This window comes from Zootermopsis nevadensis, unplaced genomic scaffold (genome assembly GCF_977971745.1).
Source record: "Zootermopsis nevadensis isolate Lab colony 2312 unplaced genomic scaffold, Znev_1.0 Znev_ptg000012l, whole genome shotgun sequence".
In the NCBI taxonomy this organism is placed as follows: Eukaryota; Metazoa; Arthropoda; class Insecta; order Blattodea; family Termopsidae; genus Zootermopsis; species Zootermopsis nevadensis.
Window position 1 is genome coordinate 902,139 of NW_028259144.1, and position 24,179 is coordinate 926,317.

The 24,179-nt window shown below is 39.5% G+C and overlaps 1 protein-coding gene across 5 annotated transcripts; it reads right to left on the reverse strand.

Annotated features, from left to right (window-relative positions):
- Positions 1 to 168: 168 nt before the first annotated feature.
- UGP (UDP-glucose pyrophosphorylase) lies at positions 169 to 23,201 on the reverse strand. Of its 5 annotated transcripts, none has more exons than XM_022071279.2 (11): positions 23,057 to 23,201; positions 7,245 to 7,481; positions 6,405 to 6,587; positions 4,953 to 5,158; positions 4,708 to 4,783; positions 3,834 to 3,980; positions 3,093 to 3,231; positions 2,054 to 2,191; positions 1,748 to 1,914; positions 1,067 to 1,171; positions 169 to 643 (listed from the first exon to the last, which is right to left on the reverse strand). In XM_022071279.2, exons 1-11 carry the CDS (start codon positions 23,081 to 23,083, stop codon positions 536 to 538), a joined length of 1,533 nt encoding a protein of 510 aa, XP_021926971.2. In that variant the 5' UTR covers positions 23,084 to 23,201; the 3' UTR covers positions 169 to 535. The 5 variants fall into 5 exon arrangements, with proteins under 5 accessions (XP_021926971.2, XP_021926972.2, XP_021926970.2 ...); XM_022071280.2 differs by lacking the exon at positions 23,057 to 23,201 and adding an exon at positions 20,204 to 20,356; XM_022071278.2 differs by lacking the exon at positions 23,057 to 23,201 and adding an exon at positions 17,149 to 17,266.
- Positions 23,202 to 24,179: the final 978 nt, after the last annotated feature.

The window sequence follows — 24,179 nt, forward strand, 5'->3', positions numbered from 1 at the left end:
CTGGGTGGCCCCCTGAGCCGGCCTGGATGTACAGGCTAGGGGTAAAATCCTTCGACCCTTACTGGGGTTGAACCTCGGGCATCCAGTCGACAGTCTGACACCATACTGACTGAGCTACCCTAGCTCATTCCAAAATACACTGCAAATGGCTCAAGGGAGAATAACAGGTAGCTCAAAAATGCTTTTTATATTTTCCAGGATATATAAAATTCACACTTTCTTTCACACATTCATTTAGATTAAAGTACAACTAGAAATTATTTTACAACACACAACACAATTCCATGTGCACTTCCCAGCAAAACAAATGTGCACATACTACAACTAATGACATGCATAACTGATCACTAGCTACTTCTTTGTCTGTGTTGGAACTGACACCCAACTTTCCAATTACACGAAAATATGTCTTATATACAACAGTGACTGATTTATTAAATTCTGCAGTTACAGAATCTGATTTCCCCATAAGGAAATTTAAATAGACATATTAGCATCTCTTTCTTGTTCACTATCTTTCTTTACTGTCGCTGAACTAGTGATCAAGTATCCGCATATTGCCAGACACAATTTTGTTCTCTAGCAGTGCTCCTGATGGAATGTCAATCCTGTCACCATGGTTTGCTATGATGATAACAGTGCCCTGGAACAAGCATCAACCTCATTAACATCCCTTGCTTTCCAAATGACTGTAGTCACCTTATTATAAGATGACAATTTGTACTTTTATTTTTGTTCGAAAGAATAGGGGGCCATATTTCTGTAAGAAGAAAAATTTGTAAAAGAAAACATGATTGAACAATTTCTTAGAAAATGGACAACTCTGATGTACCTTGGATCTCACATATTCATAGTATCATATAAATATGAAAAATATTTTGAAAACAGTGTTATAGAGTTTAATGTATTAGTGCAAGTGCTGAACATGTAGACATAGTTTATGCTGTCTTAACAAGTTACATTTCTTAATGTGTTTGCACTACAAAACATTTGATGAATCATATGGCACACTAATGAAGTTGTTTTTCAAGATTTGATAATTGTCAGCTTATGCCTCTAAACATACCTTCAGTGAGACACCTCGACCAAATGTAACATCTCCTGACACTGTTAAGTGATCCAGTTCAATGAGGTCTGGGATGTTGGCGAATCGAGACAAGAACTCCTTGACCTGCATCAGAAGTGGAAATTCATAAACTTACTGCAAGGATCTGCAAGTGACTGCCACAATTTCTACTTCACTCTGGGTATTAATTAGTTTCTGACAGTCTTGGCAATTGTATTATCTATTAATTTCTCTGTTTTATAAATGAAACCTAAAAGTTAAACCAAAGGAAGCCATGTTTTCCATTATTTTGGTTTCTTCGCCTTCAGAAACTGGTATAATTTACAAGTGTCTCAGAATGAAGTACCAAGAACAATATCTAGTTCAATGAGAGCCAAAGTAAGGCAGAACTAAGATAAGCTTCACTCAGTACAGTTTAATTATGGTTCTGAATGATGGTGGCACGGTGGCCTGGTATTCCAAATATTCACAAAATTTTACCTTTGTTGGAAGTGAAGGCAAGACATACAGAAAAATTTGAACTGGAGTTGGCTGGTCTCAAAACCAAAATCTTTGGCACAGAAGTCCATTGCTTTTGTCACAGATTTCCAAAACTATATAATAAACTAACGCTTAAATCTTTTATTGCTGTTAAAATCAAACTGTCATGTGACTGACATATCCTGAAGATCATCAGCTGACCTTTGAAAAGTGGTTGTCCCCCAGCTTGACAAGGGGAGTGGTCGGGAACATTCGCTGCGGACTCATCACCAGCGAGCCCTTGTTAAGGCTGTACAGGTTACTCATTACTAGGAGCAGATCAGACGTCTTCTTGACAGGAAGAAACCGACTTCGTGGTACGCTGATGCCTGCAACACCAATTTACAACTGACAACACACATGGAAAAGAACAGAAGGTACAAATAAAACAAAAATTGTACTCCTGTGTATATTTTGAAACGTGGAGAGTGGTATCCACATTAATGTCTGGATGTTTACTTCACTTACCCAAACCACCCTCAAAAGATTTCATGGCTGCACCAACAGCAGTCTCGAGCTGAATTACATTCAGCCCATTAGCCAGACATTTGTTGTTCACGATGATCTCCATGTTGAGGGAGTTTTCATTCAGGACCCGCTCAATCGCTGCACATAAACATATGCATTAATGGACCAACCCAATGAGGTATATAAAGAAGTGGAGTATAGGTGAGATTTCAGGTTCTCATGGCAATGAGTATGAACCTGACTGTCTTCTGGATTGTTGTGCCACGTAGTCTGACAGAAACTGAGTGACATTTTAGAGGTCCTTAATACCTCTACATGAAATATCTCTTAATATTCTGTCAGACTACACAGTGCAACATCCCAAAGACAGTTAACCTTAGCAATAGACACAAGTGAGTGGTCAGCTTCACACTCTGGTTGATTTAATCCCCAGGGAAAGAGACTCCACATAGCCTCGGAATAGGACGTTAGGTCAAATATGGAGTCAGTCTCCTACTTGGAACCAAACACTAATCACACAAATATACAAAGCTATACAATAATATAATATTTCATTCATGCCACCAGATTATTCACACAGTAATTTATTTTGTTTTATGTGTGTGAAACGTCATCAATGAAAAACTCTGACTGAATTAAAAATCAGTAGGCAAGAAATCTGAAGTAAGCAGGTAGGCAACATACTCGGTACAGTTCAGTAAGAATCATTCCTAGTCACTACTGTACACCGCATGACATGTGAAATGCTCTTGCAGTAAACATCACTACACAACTCCACAGGAACACAATCAGAACAGAATTAATTCAGTCAATGAAGAGTTTAAACCAATAACATAAGCTATACGTTTTTACAAATTAACCCCAGATACCAGCACAAGCCTATTTATATTTGACTACATAAAATGTTTCACTTTAAGAATAGGTTAGAAGACAACACCATTTTCCAGAAGAGCATATTCACAACATTTTTTGTAACACGTCACACATATGATGAAAATGGTACTATGTCATGTACATATTGGGTACTTCAGCTACTCACCATCCAACTTTGCCCACAAGTTGTTCGTGTTGAAAAACTTAAAAGTCTTAATGGACTTGAATTCGTCTACATGTTCCTTTGGCACCTGCGCTATCTCAAGCAACCGCAACTTATTCTCATACTGGATAAGCGTACCACCCTGAGCAACACAAAGCACATGTTACCATCATGGCTGAAGTACAACATCCTTCGATGTTAAACTTATTTATGTATTTGCTCATTAGATTTCCTGTTGGCACACAACAAAACCATTTATGTCGGTAACTCTGCAAAATCTTCCCGATTGTTTTACATTGAGGTTCGTAATCTGTAATCTTCTTTTAATATTACGACAATAAAATCAAGGTGGATGCGATGGGAAGGACATGTAGCGTGCATGGGGGAGATGAGACACTGATTCAAGATTTTAGTTGTAAAGCATTAAAACCTAGGTATGTACAGAGTAAAAAAAATTTGGTCTTCATGAAAAACGATTATAGGGTGTTGAATGAATTCACGTGGCTCAGGATAGGGACCTGATAGTAGGTTCTTGTGAACACGACAATTCTAACACAAAATTTAGAAGATAAGTTTCTTCAACACACATTTTTCAACCACCCTGTGGTCAATGTTACAAATATGATAATTTTATGATTCTTCTTTCACAAATGAGTAAAACACTTTTCCTTTTACATTTTCCTCTCAAGACATATTTTTTAACACTGTACAACAATTTCTACTTAACCACAAATTATTTCTTACCTTAACATCAGCCCTTGTCTTATCAGTAACTTCCATGACAAATTCGGTTGAATTCTCTTCTGAGGGGTTCAAGAGAAGGTTCAATATGTTCAGGTCTACCGTGGCTCCAAGATTGTCAATGTTGGAGATGAAGCAGTACTCTCGTCCCTGCAACACGGCATTCATGACAATTTAAATGTTGTGATTTTTAAATATATACCTCAGAAAATGGACAACAGCCAACAAAATTTCAGTGCGAGCAAAAGATGACCTAAGACCAAACAAATGGAGGTGCATACACATCAAAAGTGTAGCAGAGTTAGAGAATATTCACGCACAAAATGCCATATAAAGGAGAATTTATCGTACATGCACCACTTGAGAGAAAGGGTTCGAGAAACTGTAAAACATCGACAAAAGCAGGAAATTTTGTTTGGTGCAGTTTACAGCAATGCATAGATAAAACGAAAGTAACAGCCAAACAGAAAACACAGTGCATGCTTCAGTACATGAAGCAATAATAATTTTGTGTGCATGCAAACTGAGTTCTAAAGCCTTAACATCTCATAGCATTCTGTGGTGGAACAGATAGTTTCAGGACACAGGAAGCACGACCCATTGTAAGGATAATGGGAGGCTGGCCACTAATGTGCTCAGCGGAAAGTGTTAAAATGAAAGCCAATAAAACTGCCGAACTGTCGTGGTGTTCGTCACATGAGGCGCAGGAATGGGGCAACACGCAGTGACGAAAATGCTGAAAATGTTTCCATATCATTTGCAATGCCTGCATGTACTGTGCGACTGCACAAATACTACAATGTGCACAAAGTACATTTTTCTTCCTGGTGTATCATTACAACTGTGTTGGTCTATGAAATCCCCTGTGCCTACTCACCGCTTGAATGAACTTGCGGAGAAGGCCCGAGTTCTTGAAGCTCTCATAAAAGTCACCATGACCTGGTGGGTACCACCTTTTAAGAGAAAGCAGCGGGTATAAAATGTCCAGGTAATCAAAAAGCTTGGCATTAACAGTATCTGTCAAAGCGTTGCATGTTTATAAAGGGCAAGTTTAAATCCGTAATAATGCATCATGAGGTACTCAGTTTCAATCTGATTCTTAAAGTTGTTATTGTTACTTACGCTTCCATGTCTGCATCAATGTTGCAGTTTTTGGCGACAGGGAGCAGGGACTCTCGGTTGATGCGAGGAAAGCAGCTCTGGTTGAATGTGTACATCTCAATCTGCAGCCCCTTGTACTTCCGGATGATCTTCTGAGTGTCCTCGTCAGTATTGAATGAGTTCATTAGCACGAGCGGCACGTTCGTTTTGTAGGTCTTATTCAAGTGCTGCAACAGTCCACCCACACACACACATACAAAGTCAAAGCTAAGGACAAATAAGTGGGATAGTCATTAGTCACAGTTAGTCACCAGCTTCTCACCACAGAGGCCTGGCTTCATGCCCAGGGTAGTCCATGTGAAATTTGCTCTGTATTCACACATATATAATATGAGGGACGCACAATGGGCCCATAAGCAGCCCATTTCCACCAAGACATAGTTTCACAACATTTCAACAATAATAACAATAGCTCATGAGATAACGATGTAGCACAATGAAGAAAATTACATAATAAGAAATTTCACCCAGAACTGTTAGCATAACGAAATCAAGGAGTATTAGATGGGTGAAATATTTAGCAGAACTGGGAGTATCAAAATGCTAATGAAATTTTAGCTTAAAAACCTGACAACAGGAGACCAGGCATGAGAAAATATGAAGATGTATAAATAAAAATGTTAAAACGCAAACTGGAGTGAACTATCACAGGATACAGTCCTATGGAAAGATTTTCTAAAAGTACAGATCAAACGTAAGGTTTTGTAAAATCATGCAGTTACTTCATAGGATTTGGGGTTCTCAAGGTGGCAATTATGAAGATGGTTGTCTTCTACGTGGTGGCACCATGTAATCTGGTAGATGTTTTACCGATGCCCTCATTGCCACTTTGTGAAGTACCTCTGAAATGTCAGTAAACTTTTACCAGACTACACGGTGCCACCACGTAGAAGACAACCACCTTCGTGCACTTACACTGTTTATGTAAAATTTAAAGCTTTCGTGGTTACTAAATACAATGAATCCTTCAAAAGTAATCAGCTATGTGATAATGGAGTTAATGTGCCTCATTTATGAATCATCTCTTGGACTTTGCCCGTTGTTCCAGTTTCTTAAACTTGCATTGTTCCCAGAATTTGGCTTTATTTCCTTCATCAGGTAACCTAACCTCCAATCTTGGACTAGGTTTATCTAGAGTGGGGATCCAGCAGAACAGGGATTTGTTTGATCTGGGTAAATTTTGAAAAAATTGCAGGTACTTGCTAAAAAAAACTATCAGTTACACCGTGTTCTCACATAACAATGTATGAAAAAAACATATTTAACACCATACACTCCCACAATTTCTGTGCATTTTCATGAGCTCAGTAACACGAAAGTATGCAAAACCAACGTGTGCGTAGAACTCTGGCCATATAGCAGACAGAAGCATGAAGAGAGAAATACTGCCATTAAACATTTGGCATTACTTACTTCAATCTGTTGTACAGTAAGATCGAGGAACGTGAGGTCACTACGGACTGGGATGACAGACTTGGGCCCATGGCACCCCATAGAAGTGCCCAAACCACCATTGAGTTTCACAACCACCAGTTTTTCCAGCATCAGGTGAATTTGGTCTGCTGAAGGTAACTGCAGTGTGCTGTAGTCCCGCACCTAAACACATTCATGTGTTTCAAGTTTTACAGCTTCATTTCTTGGTTTATTTAATGACATTATGTCAGCCACTTTGGTTCCAAAGAGTCAAATGAGATGTTTTACAGCATTTGCCTGTAGGAACTATGTAAAACTATAAAAAATTTCAGTGAGAATAGCTAGTTTCCCAGCGAAGACATGAAGCAAAGACCTCATGAACACTAAGCAGAAATTTCAACCACTGCACTGCTATACATACATCTTCAATTCCAGACAAGTCATTTCTTGAAGCAGGGTGGACACACTGTTCATAAAACAGAGTACATAAACCATCGCCAATGTTTCTGTGGCTCAAACCAAAGGCTGTGTGATGTCTCACATTCCGCATTCAGGTTAACATATTACTAAAATATTTTCTTTAATTAAATCTATAATTAGTGAGACATTTCACACTTCTTTTGCTTAAATAATCTTTCAATATCCATTTTAATTTTTTAATTTAATTCACATTCAAAACTCAACATGTTCATGCACGAGATGCAACCCAGAATAATGACAGAAAATGTACATGTCGGCTGCCAACTAACCGAGAACCAATGGCTTACAGTGTGCAGTATTTAAAGCTGATTTATGCTGGAATTTAACGTCGTTGGACAGCACGGTCCCGTCATGACTTACGGCATTTTCCGGAAGCCTGTCGATGCGTTCCCAGTCAACGGACGGCCCCTCCTCCTGCAAGAAGCGATGAAAGAGTTGTGCAAAGCCGTCGAGCTCCTTCTTTACGGACGGCTGTCTCACGTCAGGCACCGTGCTCAACAACTTGTCCAACTCATGCTGCAGCTGGATCTGTGCATCTCGCTTGGTCAGCTCCTTAAACTCTCGGGAGCCAGATGGAACCCTCTGGTGACCTCGCACCTACAACAACCAGATGCATGCAGTCATTTGTCAAACCATTGCAAAGCTATATATCATACCTTTCAGCTGTGCTTATTTAATGACACCTTTTCAGCTGCACAAGTCATGTGGTGTCAAATATGAAAATATATATCAATGGCAAATTGGCAAGGCTATGGGAGTTAGTGGTAAGGTATTATCTCTGCATTTGTGTGAAGGGACTGAGGAAACTCTTAGTGAAAATAGGTGGTCTCTGGGCCAAGAATTGAACCCTGGACCTCCCAAATATGAAGTGCTGCTTTCAGCATAAACAATGTATGGCACTGTATCAACTGCTGATGTTATATGAGTGTTAAACTTTACTTTTCATTCTAAGTAATCAGTGGCATCCAAGAACAAAATGTTCAAAAGGGCATCTGGATACAGAAAGACATCAAGTACATAAGAATGGGAAAAATTACATATGAAGGAACTTCACAGTTTTGCACTCTTTATTAGGGAAATTAGGTTAAGGAGAATGAACAGTTGGTATATATAGCACACATTGGGGGGGAAAATCATACAAAATTTCAGGAAGAATATATTAAGGGGAGACACTTTACAGTTTCAGACATACACAGAAGAACAATGTTTAAGAAAATTTTACAGAAATAAAATGTGAGGATGTGAAATGGGAACCCTGTTTTAAATCTGTGTTTCTCCATTAACGTGAAAGACCAAGTTAGACGCCCGTACAAAACCAAATATTATAGTTTTATATATTTTAATACTTGCGGTTTGAGATGGCAGGCAGGAAGGTAAAAGATTCTGAACTGCATGGTAGCCAGTGTTACCTCAATTGAATCTAATCGTTATTATCTAAAATTCATTTTAATTTCAGCTACACATCTAAATCTAAGTGACAAAAATAAATAAGTGTTTTGTTTCTGTTAATTTCGTGGACAAAATTTCCACGGTTATAGACAATATTATTTTAAACACAAATGGAAAGGCGTGCTCTTATGCTGATTATACACGTTTTCAAAACCCATTCCTTGAAAATTTGCAAAGTTCACGGACATTGATTCTCATTTCTTAGAAACAGAAGTACATCGTAAGATCTGAGGTTTTCACAGCGGTGAGTATCACAAATTTCAACAACAATTTTCCTTGTTTTCATTTCAAGATATTCACCATATCGGAAAAAAAAGATTCAGATCTTAATGAGATCCACGTTTCGCGTCACGTACCGATTTCTCAACAATAAACAGCTTATGAAAAATCTCCATTTTAAATTTTAATAACTCTGCATTGTGCCCACAAAGTGTGGTTTTCGTATGAATCTCATAATAATCAATGATCCTTTCCCGAAATAGCGTTGACCAATTGATCTTTGTAATGCAGATAGGAATTAAATGTTTAAATATTAATCAGATAAACTTCGTCCTTCGAAGAGTTGGAGTAGAGGTCACATCTGACTGATGTAATTCTAAATTAAACAAGCCTGCCAACTTTCAGTAAAGACTCACAACACCGAATTCACTCATACCATTACTCTGCGTAAGAACGAATACAAATCGAAACAATTTACGTTTAACGATCATCTATACACGAGTGGTAAACGTTTATTATTGCACATTTAATTATCTAAAATCTCAAAATCTATATCTATAAATAAAAATACCTTCAGCAGGTGAGGGTTATCTGCTGTATAATTTATATCAGCAACATTAACACCTGTCCAGCCATTTCTCACAACAAGTGCAAGGCGTTCATGAGACTCTTGTTTCTGCTTGTGTAGCACCATCTTCGTTACGACAATTTTTAAACAGCCTGTACCTTTTCAATAAGATCTGCACCTAACAAAACGTCAACTACGAATGTATCTTAAGTGCAAATTTCGTTCGTCTTACTTACTGGGCCCAGACCAGTAGATCCAAAACCTTTATCCACGTATTTCAAAATAACTATAAGCAATGAAGGGAATAGAAATATCCCAATTTTAATACAATAACTACATAAACGAAATGCGAAGCCACAGACTTCACATCTATCACGACAAAATCTTAACTCCTACAACTTCCTGCAAGAACAGCACTTGAACTAAATAAAAGTATCAGATAATTATGATACGAATCTGAGATTATTAGGAATAAATTATGTTTAAATCAACTCCTGAAACAGTGAACTCTAAGATTAAAAAATTCAAGAACACTGTTTACACAGTATCACAAACAAATAAAAAAAAAACTGTATGTATCAATGAAGATGTCGATACACGTTTCGCCACTTCATACGAACGTCAGCAGATATAAAAGTGTCCCACGAATAAAACTGCAGAATGCGTTGCTATCCGTCCATGCCACAGGGAAAACGTCCTCTTTCGAACACTTGATTAACACTATCGACTGCTTCGGGACGCTTATCTTCTGGCTCTGGCTCGGCAGTCGCATGGAACCGAAGGAACATGACACTCCCCCCCCCCCCCCCCCCCAGTCACATATGTCATGGAAGAGAAGATTGTGGTAAGAGGACTGCAATGTTCTTGGAACACAACCGACAAAAACGTCCATAAACGCACGCAATTTAATCGATTTTAATTGTGACGAAACCGTTAAGATGTCCGCAATATTGCGGCTGTTTGAGATTGCACTGTCATTGCCCGATTAATAGATTACTCGAACGCACAATCTTTCTTACAGCCTACTAATTGATTATTACACACGAAATAAACGTCACTGATATTCGAAGTCCAGTGTGTGAAAGTTCGCTTCACATGTTATGAAAGCACTTCTCCAGGACTTCTCCGACACTACTCTACGACTTTTCCAGGAATTCTCCAGGAATTTTCCTGCAATTTTCCAGGATTATCCAGCACTTCTCCAGGAGATCCCCACAACCACCCAATGAACACGATAGAAATTCTCCAGGACAACCCATCCCATCATAAAACAACAACATTATATAACCTACCCTTAAATTACCTAACTTAATCAAACTTAACCTAAAACTCAACCTAATCCAATGTAACTTATCCCAATCAAACTTAAACGAATCCAAAATAACCGACCCGCATAGCATCAAACCCAGCACCGCTTAAGGACTTCTAAAACAACCTTCCAGGACTTCTCCAGGACTTCTCCAGCAATTCTAAATAAATAACAAATTTGCGCATAACGTCTCCAAGACTTCTCCGACACTACTCCAGGACTTTTCCAGGATTTCTCCAGAACTTATCCTGGAATTCTCCAGAATTCTCCAGCACTGAGCTCAAACTGACGTGAGTATTTTCACTCAGATTCCTACAGATCGGCAGATATAATGCCTTTGAGAAATTAACTTTCGAATGACCTGCAAAACTTAAAAGGCCTCTATCCGGCAAACCCTCGGACTGATAGTGTCGTGACCTTGACATGAGACAGACGTGTTCGTAGAATTCTTCGAGTTACATTGCCACCGCCATCAGCTGCGCGGCCACCGCACCGCATCGAAAATGAAGAATGTTGCGGGCGAAACCTCCCGTGAACGCTCGGTCTTTCCATGTAAAGAGCCGTGAATCAGTCTTTTAACAATTTCGTGGCATGAACGAGAAACAACGACCACCTATCCGGAATAATTTTGTTTGGTAACTACAGAAAAATAAATTATTCACTGATTTCGCCAATAAATTTCTTTATTTATGATCCATTGATTCTGATTCTGAGACACAAAGGAACAAAACAAAATGGCGACAATACGAGGATTCAACAATTTAAGACATTTACGTCGTTCGTCAATCGTCATTCTGAGTGTCGGCGTTACTGCATAATATCGATGTTGAAACATCATTTGTCTGTTAACAACAATTTATTCCATTAGTCAGCTTCGTGTTTGTTAGCCGAAGATCGAGCTCCTTTTCCAGTCGGATTAGCAAATTCCTCAGCTTCCTCACGACATCTGATCAATAACTCCGCATTGGACGGCAGAGATACAAGAATTCAGTTTCTGGTTACATTTTGATGGAAACGTTCGAAGATGTACAAAGGTCTTCGAACACTGGGCGTCTCCGACAAAGGCATCTCGCTGCTGTTCCTTACGCGTTGCGTTATTTATTTATTTATTTGTAGTGTTCTGTCTGACGACAGGTCCATATGAACAGGATCCTTCCATCCTTTTCTCTTCTCGGACTGGGACCTGTTCATATACGTTCTTGGCAGATGATCCAGAAGTGGTTTGCCATTGCCTTCTTCTGTGTGTGAATGGAGTAATTGTTGGGATGCCACGGAGAAAAACTCCGTGTTGCCTAGACCACGGCCTTGCCCAACACAAGTTATAAATTCGGGCACCGCCGGGAATCGAACCCGAGAGCCCTGGATTACAAGGCCAGCGTTCTAACCGCTAGACCAACGTGACTTCTTATTGAAATACACAGGCGGAAAGACAGAAATCTGTAATTTAAAGATAGCAAAGGGAACGACGCATACAGAGATTTCTTTTAAAAAAAATTATGTTCTCCGGCATTCAAATTTTCAGTCCGAATAGACGAGAACTTGACATCTTAATTATCCTATTTACTTGTTTAATTAAACCGTTTATAGCGGATTAAAATTAACTGTCTTATTCTAAAGTTATTGTTGACAGACATTCAGAAACAATTAACCAATCTTCTTCCCAAGGACTCCACAAATTACGCATCAAATGTCCAGTGCAACAACGCACGCATGCCTTATTAATTGACTTTGCGGCGTCCTTCCTAACCACAGACGTGTGGGAATGCCCCTCGAACTCATCTGAATGTAAGTGCTGATAGCTATTCAGCCGGGCAACAGATTGTCTGCTGAAGAAATTCAAAGGCGCTCACAAACGCTAACGACCCAAGCCATTTTAATCCAATGTACAACTTCAAGAGCCGATCAAATTCAACATTTCATAACCACCGTACCATTCGACGCTACGGAGAGTCTTTCGTTCCGACGTCCACGAACTTCTCCGCCCTTTATGGACCACGAAAGTTAATCACATCCAATTTCAAGATCAATTTAATATTATACTGCCATCTGTGCTTAGGTCTCATAATGTTATTATCTCTTAAGATTGTACAACTAAACTTCTCCATGTTCTGATGCGTGCTACAAGTCCGTTCATCTCAGTCTCCTTGACTATATAATTGATGTGAATAAAAATTCAATAAAAAAATTGTATCTATACGGCCCACATGAGTTGCCCACAAAAAAGCTAATATCTGTTTTATAGACGCTTTGCAGTGTTTACATGACAAAAACGACAGATATCCTTGAGATGGCATTCTCTGAATTTATTACGCTCGTTGAAAAACAGACTTGTGTCAAGTCGAAACTTCGCCTATGCTAACTTCCGGCGTTATCTTCAAATGGACAACCAGCATTAATTTGTTTGAAACACAAACGAATAATACATTATTCAAGAGTCGACAGCTGACGATGATAAGGACATAAGTTGATAGTGTTCTGTTTTGTTTATGTATCACATTATTTAGCTGCCATATTGTTCAGTTATCCTTGTTTACTTGGCTATTTTTCAAAACTGTATCAACAGCTGAAGCCACGTACCTCCGAATGAAAAATACGAGACATTTAGGAATGATAAAATTGAACGCGTATTCGAGGAATAAACCACAATCTATTTTAAGTAAAATACAGGCGTTAGATTAGGTAAGGACTGAGGAAAACCACAAGAAGCAGCGTTCCAGCCGAGCAACCTGAGTGACTACGTCGTTGTCTTCCCAGTTTTCGTCAGGCACATGTCGGGATAATACATTAAAATAGGCCACGGAAATCTTCTTACAAAACCTTGCCTACTCACCATTCTTGGTCACCTTCCCACCTCATTCGACGCTGTAACGTATAACTTTGCACATGAAAGAGCATCGTTAAATAATATAAGAATAAAACAGTCGTAGTGTCTAAGCAGTTGCAAGAGTTAATCGGTAAACACACCAGAGGGCTTGATGGTGTTTGCCTGAGGAAAACAAGGATAAACGGCCGCCAGCCTGGATTCGAATTGAGTACCTTTCAAATCAGAAGCTGTAACTCGCCACTTCTTAACCTTTTCTACCATAGAAAACGTATAAAATCGGTTGGTATCACTGATACCTTTTCTAAAATAAAATATTCCAGGCTATACAAGTTCTGTGGTTAATTACACCTCGTTTCCCCTGTGTCTAGGCCCCAGGCCATTCAGGAGTACATCACAATAATTATGGACCTCAGCGAAATGTGGCATTTAAATATCAGCTTCACGTTCCAGCTATATTTTACTTTTATGAAATGTGAGTATCGATCTTTACCCAGTTCGGACCGAAATGTATCGGTTGACAAAGAATTTAAATGCGAAATTTAATTAAAATCCGCTCCCGTCCAAAGGCACTGTCTCGCTGTTCTGTCTCTGACGATGACAAGCCAATGACGGCAGCCCGTCTGTCACTATAGGACACATCCGATTACGAAATTATACAAATATAATACAATTTTTATACGAACTGAAGTCAAACATTGAAAACCTTCATGAAGCAGGTAAGTATTTGAATCTGACGACGACTTTTGCCGTCTGCATTCGGTGATAGTGACGTCACAGACTGCAAATCACCATGACACATCAAATGTCAACGCTAATGAGAAGATAAACAAATATTCACGCACTTGGTTGTTTAAACTCTTTGCAGGAATAAAATAAACTGCACGGCCAAAAAACGTCGTTTAAATCCGAAGCTCGTCTACATAATATTTAGGAATTCAGTCCGTACCGCGAAGAAAACACAAGACTCCACCAATACAAGGATCCATTTGTTAAAGCTGTTCTACAGTGAGAGTTATACGAAAAACATGAATACCAAATTAAAATTTATTGACTGTTAAAGCTGGTGGTCCATATAGTTACCATTGAGCTTTGCAAGGTTAAATTCTTTCCGTCTTTAAGTCAGAATCCCAACATTCGTCTGGACACACTGCATAGTCCACATTCCTTCCCCTTCTGGCGTGTAATAATAATGAAGGCCTTGGCTGTGTCATACCAGGAGGCCATGTAGCACGACCTCCTGCAACATCCTTACATCACACCGGCCTTGTGCGGATAATTACGAATGGAGAATGACTGTGGCTAACAGAGCAAGAAACCGCATTTATACTCCTGAAGAGACTTTCTGGGAAATCGAACTCGTGAAAGACACGCCACAGAAGGAAGAATCTTCAGAGGATTACTTGCAGAATATTCATTTTAGGTCGATTGGGATCGATTTCGTTTGTGCGCGCGTAGTCTCTCGTCAACGCCTGCGAGTGCCGCAGCACACCGTACATCTCTGTCAGTTGGGCTGCGTGTACTACAAGGCGCGTCGCGTAACTTTGTCAAGGCCGGTCACACGGCGGAGGGAGAAGCAAGGAGGAAATTGGTGTCGAAACGACGGTTCATTAGTATCCTTAACCCTTCAAAGCCCATTGGTTTTTTTTATATTTACCACTAATCAGTAACTGTGCATTTTGCCAAAGTGTATGAATGTGTTTCATATGGTTCTCATAATAAACAAATATTATTTCCTTGAACAGCATTAATGAATTGATCGCTGTAACGGAGGCGGGCTGTTACTTAAAAGCGTTAGAATTACTTAACCTCTGTGCCGAACAAAACGGCCTTCATAAGACACAAACGTTACGTAACCCGAGCGCGTACAAAACAACGCTGGTTGATATGACAACCACTGCGCTTCGGGGCAAGAAGGACACACGTACAGTTTTAGGAAGTGCATGTAACCTGCTAATCTATTCACATCAATGAAAAGTAACTTAACTGGCTGTTAATTGTTTTGGCGACAACATTTCAACTTTAAAGGGGCGCATACTGTCGAAAGGCGTGAAAACGGTCAATGATGGAGAATATGAGACAACGATTATCAGGACAGACAGATGGCCGAGATAAAATCCGATGATCGAAAATTAGATTGAGTTCGATACACCATCGATCGAATGCGAGCCTCGATTTACATAGTTAAGGCTTTGCCCGGGATGTTCTTTTGTTAAATCTTATGTGGTACCGCCTGATTCGACTTCTAATGGTTAAGTGAAGTGTTTTCTTCGCGGTACGGTCTGGATTCGTAAATATTATGAAGACGAGCTTCGGCTTCAAAGGGTTAACCAGCTGATTTTCGTAATGGTGAGGTGTAGTGTTTTCTTCGCGGTTCGGACTGAATTCTTAAATAATATTCAGACGATCTTCGGCTTCAAAGGGTTAAGATAGCTACATTAGCTACTCGGCTGCATGCACCAACGCAAAAGACGTCACATCGGATCGGGTCCAAAGTCCAGAGTGCGGAACAAATATAAGTCGCTAGACGGCGAAGTGGTTCCAAGTCCAACTCTATAAACATTTACTAAAATACTTCCATTTTTTCCTCCAATAAAGCAAGTAGGACACTGTCCACGGTGGCTTAATCGTGTCAGTGGCCTTAGAAAACGACAAAGCGATCACTGACGTCAGTTAAAGCTATCTATTATTCGGTAGGAACTTGAGTAAAAACATATCGTCCCTGCTTACGACGTCAAATTTGTCTTAAATTCTGGAAACACCGACAAAGCTCGAAGACGACAGTCTTATGCGATATTCCGCTCTGAGGATGGAGGCAGTAAGCACATCTGAAACTTGCCATCTTCGCACTTGTCACCGTCAGGGCCCATTTTGCCAGCAACGCAACAGGACGTAATTCTGAGACGTGAAAAATGCACGTGACTATCGCGAAAACGGGTCCACAGTTCGTCAGTACAATAACGCGCACATTTTTCTGTAACATTCCGCGAAGTCAGTGACGTTACGTGATGTTGAGAAACGTCTCTGTTTGTCACCGGTCGGTAGTTACTGAGGCACGAATCGCGTGTTTCTTCGTGCTAATTGAACTCGATCAGATGACTACGTTGAAGGCCACGACGCCATTAGTAAATTATTGGTTGCACCAACTTCTGTAAACTACTAACCAGCGTCAAACGTACGAACCAAAGATACACGCGTATGTATGAAGACAAGAATTTGACGTTTGTACACTCAACGAGTACAAGGGACCCACCATGCCCCACTAAAATGGCTTAAAATGTGATTTACAAAAAGGAACTACTTTTCTTTTAAACTGTATGTTTACTATTTAACATGGCATCTTCAAATCAGTTTATATACGTCCACGTGTTCATGAAACGAGCATCTAATCCAATACAAAATAATGTGCGGACGATACTACATAATCTCAATCATCTCGCGTGCAGAAAAACCCATTCTGGTCCAGAGCATATGCAAAAAAAATAACGAACAGAGGCCTTGTTCATAAGCTGACGGTACATCATCTTGTCAAGAAATATTACACTACTTTTATGTAACCTGGACGTTCATCACCGTTTTCACAACATCGGCGCCTCTCCCAAGACAGATTAATCCAGTTTACACTGCCACACAATATTTAATATTCGTTCTAATATTATCTTCCCATCTACGCCTGTCTTCCAAATGCCTCCATAATGCAAACTTAACAACAAATCAGGGAACAGTGAGTCGATATAAATCTCTGGATTGTGGGGGGGGGGGGGGGGGTTTCCCCAATGGTCCCAGGGTGAAGGTAGATGGAAAAAATCAGGAAAGCAAACAGAGATCAGCATATGTTTGCTCACTAAGAAAAACACTGTATTTAGAGCGTCTTTCATTTCTTTCCGAATCCACCCACCTTTGGAGCCTCTAGCCTGTACGTATCACCCATCGCGCACCGTGATTCTTGACTGTTCCACAACTCAGGACTAAAATACAATTGTGCTGGCTTCCACCTGCGTGAGGCGGCTAATTATATGAGCTGTTGCAGGGCGCGTTCTGTGTTACGACAGCTTCCTGCTTGTCAGTTGCCAGGGTCAGTGAAACGTCGTCACCAAGGCGTCTGGGTGTCAAAGTTTCTGAGGAGCCTGTTCCCTCCCTCCTCAGCGTAGAAGGAGACGGAATACCACGATATGTTCTCCAAGCAATGATAAAATGTTACCTTAACCCATTTAAGACTTAGCTCATCTAAATAATAAACACCATGTCCAGAACGCAAATAAAACCCAATGCGTCTCCATGACAACGGGCAACTAGCTGATTCTGTTCATGGAAACAGCTGGTGTGTGCACAAAACCCAATGCGAGGGCAACAGCTACAAAGGTGGTACATATATTAACCACTGTGTTTTAAAGAGTTACGGTAAGCCCTGACTGAACAGAAATATTAAGTATAATTTAAACTGCAGCTCAAGCAAAGGCAACGTTTCTTATTCGTTTGACGACGTTTTATCAGCTGCATTGCTCAAACGGAAGAATTTTTGTTAATGAAGAATTAAAAGCGATCGTGGCCAGTTTTAGGTGGATGCCTCAAGGGACTGAGGAAAACTACTAAATCACTTAACCAAGACAGCAGATATCCGACCGGAAACATCAGCCTACAATTTCTTGTTGAATGCTACACAACTCCTGCATTTGATACAGCGTCATAATATGACGCAACAGACAAACAGCCCTTCACAGTTCGTACAGGCACAAATTAATATCGTTTCATTTTGCTTCTTGTATTCACTGACTTCCTGTATGCAGAAGAAACCATCCCCTGAGCCTTAGGCAGCACATCTCACACAAGCGTTAGTTGGGTTATCTATACGCGGGATTGCAGGTGCACGTAAAGGCTGTAAGCTTGTAGCTCTCGGCTTCTGACGTGACTGCTGTAATGAGGGTTCAGCCCTATACAAGGACGTGACCCAGTGAGTTAAAATACTTGTTTACTCCGAGATAAACGTGAATAAATATATATCAGCAACTGTAAGCATTACGCAAAACGAAAGCCTTCCACAGCAAGAACACCCCTCCCATGTGAGAAACCTTCTTCTACGCAGCAAAATAGATGATATGACGATCACAAGATCAAAAGGGCCCAGCGGAAACGACGATAATTACAGGGGAAGGGAAATTTTTCAAGCGACGAAGATCTAGCTGAAGTGAGTGAGCCATTATTCGAAAACTACGAAGGCTTTGGGTATCCCTGGGGTAAGAGAAGTTCTTCTCGAAGAATTTGTGGAATTAAACAGTTCTTAAATATTTCTTTAAGATGTTCGCAGTAAAGAGGCGACCACGGAATGAAGGTGAGGATTGCGTAGAACAAGCACGTAGGAGGGACTGCCCTACAACCAAGTCGATGAAACACTTCAGAAGCTGACAGTCCTTCACCTATCAAAAAACTTCCCAACTTTTACGGAAGCCGAAGGTTCATCACCGTATTCACAAAAGATCTGCAAAAGACTGTTCTTAGTCACACACTCATGACATTGTTAATTTAACATTCATTTTATAACTAGTTTCTCAGCTGCAATCTTTCAATGTAATTATATAACTGGCAGTCACACGTTTAAACCACTAGCGTTCCATCAATACCTAGGTCGTCCAAGTAGACTCTTCCATTCATATTTCTCCGACTAACATTTTCTGAGGGACTAAGTTTTACGTGCGTATAGAACAATGCATATAATTAAAATTCCTTATAGGAGTCAGTTTTTAAACAGGTAAAGTAAAGATGATTTATTAAAAAAAATCTAGTACTACATCCAAAGTACATTTTCGATAAGAAATTCTTTTGGACTCACTGAAACGGCTTGTAAGACTCTGCAGCCCTCTGCTAATCCATTAACATGGTTTATAAACCACACTATCGCTCTTCACGTGTTTAACTTTTTTCTTCTAAGAACTAGAAGGCGATGAATTGTAGAGTTATCACTCCCAACTGACTTCAGGCAATATCGAAAGTTACAGAATTTGATTTCCAAGCTGATAGGACTACCATATCTTAGCAGGCCGAATTAATCAATCTGACGTACAATTCTTTCGTTGATAACGTCGTACGGACGATCAGTAACACGAAACTATTGCTACCTTTTCTTTAAATTTGACGTACGTGCTTATCCCAGAAATTTACAGTTATCGACCGATAGCAACTAACATCATGATCGATTGCCATTGCTATTGAGAATAAGCATGGCCGCCAACCTCGCAAATTGATCAGCCTGCCGGTAATCGAACCTCGGTCGTTCGACCCGTAGCTAGTCAATGAACTGATATAACATTACAGAAACAGATACAATTGTACGAAATCCATTAATATGAAAACAAGAGTCACAACACGAACTTTAAGGGGTTAAAGACTGTGACCGTACCGGGATGCTGTGGAGCCCATGGGTTCATTAGTTCCTTCATAAGAGCTCGATACTGGAACCCTCATTGTGACGGCCGAATCTTTCAATACGCGTTTAACACGTGTCGATGTTTGTGTTCTGTGCTGTGACGCCGTGTGGACTGTAACGTTTCTAAATAACATTCTGGAAACATCTTAAGGGCTGGAGTGAGTCCACACGGCGTTACAACCCAGAAGATTTACATCAACAACTTAAAAGACGTCAGAACCTCACACCCTACAAATTTAACAATTTTAAAAACAATTCGAAAGAAATTTTCAGCAAATAAAGAGACTTAATAATTTATTCCGTGGACATTTCAAGACGAACAGCTTCTCTTTTTTTATTCTGATAACGACGGTCAAATACTTCGGCCCAAGTTCTGACTATTTACGCAACACGCGCGTATTTGCAATACGTCATGGACGTTGGTGCCTCGTTTTATCGCTCTGATGTATGGAACAAGTGCCGGCGGGTTTGAATAAACTGTGACTGCTGAAGGCCCCCTGATTACTGAAGTGACGCAGATAAGGGTACTCACTCTGTTCCAGACGTACTCCATGCCGCTTTCGAGAAACCACTGGCCCACGGCAAGAACCGCGCTGTGCTATATACAGCGTCTTATCTGCATCAGTGATAACGGCCAGTGGTCCCGGGTTCGACACAAATTAGGACACAGTGACGACTGCCTAATGCCATTACGTGGACGACTTACCAATGCGCGATTAGGCTATCTCCATGGCGACACGTGAAACTATAAATCTCGCTGCCTGACCCAAACCGGAGTGAGTTCAATTCGACTCACGCAACGAAATTTGTATCAATGAAGGACAAATAATTATGCCCGCTGCATAATAAGGAAACAGAACGAGTGAGGGTATCTAGGAGGCGTATTATGTCCAGACGGAGGCAGAAATTTAAAAAGAAACACAGATACTAAAAGTGAGTTAATTTAAAGGCGCGTCGATAAACCAACGCGCAGAATAGGGGACGATAGAAAAAAATCGAAAATATCTGTGCAGCATAGCTAAGAAACTTGAGGTCTACAGCTGTAAGTTCCTACGCGTTTCTGATTGCCTTCCATCGTAAAAAAAGTACCTATATCGTAAAAGTCCAGACAGGATATTTGACGGCTGTGCCGCTGGCACTAGGAATCACGGCGACGGGCGCAGTGATCGCACACAGCGGAGAGACCGTCACGGCACAAGGAGGAGCTACATACTCGTATAGATCAGTTCGTTCTTTTTCAATGGCATTTCCTCTATTCCTAACTCAATTCAAACTCTTCAGATCCAAAAATTTCACTTACATCTCTTACTTCTCAAATGCCTTTTTTTTTACCGGAGTAAGAGGTGATGTTTCGTAACAAATCAAAAGAAACAGTAAAGTGACTGACACACCTCAGACGTCAGCAGCGAACACAAAGTCTCGCCTCCTTTTAAAAACCTATTTCGATTCCGACACGCGATGATTGTACTTAAAATTGACGGCGAAAGCTCCCGTCCTTATTTTCCAGTCACATGAGTCCTACAGTACCTCATTATAACGACAGCAGTTGATACAACATCGTAAAATAACAAAAAGTATCAAGTGTTGATCCCATACGTTCCTCAGTACAAATTTGAGGATAATAACAGGAATTCAAAGTATCGAAGCGTCACCAAGAGAGTGACGTGTCACATTTATCATCTGGAAACGTTCGAGCGTCCACTTTTTATCCACGACTGAGATAAACAGCTCCAAAGGCGGAAATTACACGCATTTGAAGCGTGACACTGGAATAAAAGACTTATTCTTCCTCGTATGTTTCGACTTTGAAGCGCAGAGCTGAATCTGCAATTATTTCCCTAAATAGAATTAATCATTTGAGTTTTTAATTCTGAAGTATTGTTTTTTCTTAATTCTTAAATATTTAGAGAAGCTGCAAGCAACTTAACTCGTAATGTAGCAAGTCCCTGAGGACCTAATAGCTCAGCTAGTCGAAAAGATCCCATCCAAAACACTGGGGTAAAAATCTGTTTTGGAAACAGAATTTTCCATTTTCAGACGCAATTATATCACGGCATGATTGTGAAATTTGGGGAATTTAACAAAATTAACATAACGAGGAGCTTCGCCAATTGTACGGGGCACCTAGCACAGTGAGGAGGCTCCGATGGGCTGGACATGTAGCACGCTTGAGGGGGGGAGGAAAGGGGTTCGTACTAGGGTTTATACCAAAAAAAAAACGACTTTTGAAAAAACCGGTTTTCGAATTTCTACAAAAAAAAACCAAAATATAATTAAAACAGTAAAAAAATATTTATACTTATTTTAAAAATTTTCAGTTTATTTAATATTTATGGAACTATAAAAATATAACAAAATAAAATATACTCCATACAAAACCAAATAATAAAAAACTAAAATCCGTATAAAATATAAATTATAAATTTTTATTTCATTTAGTATTTTTCTTCAGGAAATGTGATTTCAAAAAACATAAAATGTCCACTGAACGATTACGTAATCTTGTTCTTATTCTAGATACAAAATTGCCTGAAATAGAAAATACTCTCTCACTGGCTACTGAACTTGGTTTTATCGTTTTCAGGGCATCAAATAATAAATCCAAATTCTTTGTTCTTTTCAAATACTGAAAATTCGGCCTTCAGTGTCTTCGGATTTGAAATTATTTCTTCAGGTCCCTCAAGAAACCTATGAATTGACTTTTCCATGGTTTCTTTTAGGGCATTGCCCTGATTAATTGTTTCTCCGTCTCCGATATATTCATCATCAGAATCTGTTTCCATACAAGAATTTGGATAAATTCTACACAATATTTTTCCAGATAACTTAATAATATCGAGTTTTGAAAGTAGAGGAAATACACTAGATTTCTTTGTTGAAATGTTTTGTGGATTTTGCAAATATAGCAAAAGGGTTACCAACCCAACTTGTCTTCTTTCTGGAATTCGCACTTCTAAAGCATTTAATAATTTGGAACTAATTTCAGTCTTTAAATTTTTTAGTTCACTTAACAGAAATTATTACATATTAATTCTAGTATATAAAACCGGTTTTTTTTTAAATTTTAAAAACCGGTTTTCGAATTTTACAAATTTATCCAAAAAACCGGTTTTTAAAAACCGACAAACCCTAGTTCATACAGGATTTTGGTAGGGAATCCTTCTGGAACACCAACACTGGGCAGATAAAAAAGGAGATGGGAGGAAAACACCAAGATGGATCTTAGGTAGGTGGGCTGTGAGAATGGCAAATGTATAAAGTTGGCGCAGGATCGTGGCATTGGGGGGGAGGGGGAGGCTTTGGTGTTGCCGGTGTTGAACCTGTTTGTAATTGGAACACTAAGCACGGCTTACGTCTACTTGTACATAAAATGATAATTGCTTACCCCTCTCCTTTCTTCATGACCCAGCATTTGATCTTGAAATGGAAAATAATCGCTTCTATTATAAATTAGACTTTGATTTTGTTTACCACCACTTCTACTAAAATGCACTCGGTCAAGCTTCACAGCTGTTACTGTACTTCTATATTTACCCTGTAGATGTCAGGAGAGTCTAGGTGCGCCCCTGTCACAGTATACTACATGCTCTACTATTTGTAACTGATGCGTGATCGGATGTACTATCTTCCAGTTTATATGCATTGCTGCAATGGCCAATCAAATTCCTTGAACTCAGTATGAAAACATATACGGACCGCAGTCTAAAATTATAAATACTTTAAATATGTATTTATTAAATAATTAAATATTTGCAAAATTAGTTTCAATAAAATATGAAGCCTAAAATACTGATCCCTAACTCTGATTTGTGAATAAAATGTTGCCGATTCATATGCTCACATTCATGACTGTGTCAAACTACTGACGTCGAAGCGCTTAGGATGGCTGTGAATATCACAAATAATGTTTTCAACTTACCCTTCTTCTCTCTTCATAACGAAGCACTTCATCTTGAGATTAAAATCACTTTAATCAGAATGTGGACTATTACACTTCAAAACTGTTGTCTCACCTTCCATGACACAAGAACTTGGAATAAATAAATAAGCAGTCAAACTATCTTCCTTTATAAGTGCATTCCTACGGGAACCAATCAAATTTAATTTCCGTGCGCCAAATTGTTCAGGTATATGAAAATAAATACGAATCAATACGAATCACATTGCACACCACTCAATAGATGGCAGTTGCTTATCCACTCTGTACGGTTCAACTTCCAAGTAGTCTCCAAAATTGTCAGTAGATGGCAAGAAGCTGTACTTGGAACGTAATGGGTGTACCATGCAACCACAAGCAAAATCTTTTTTGAATTCAGATTTTAGGCAATACCCCAAAAATACCGTTTAAATGTCTTGAGGCACATCTTCAGAATCTTAACATCTTTGACTCTAACTGGGAATAAAATACTAAGCCACGAAATAAAAATTACGATCACTCAGGGAAAAATCACGAGAATTTTTTAGTCCTACGGCAGACCCAAGACAAGCCTAATATGATTTGTGTGTTT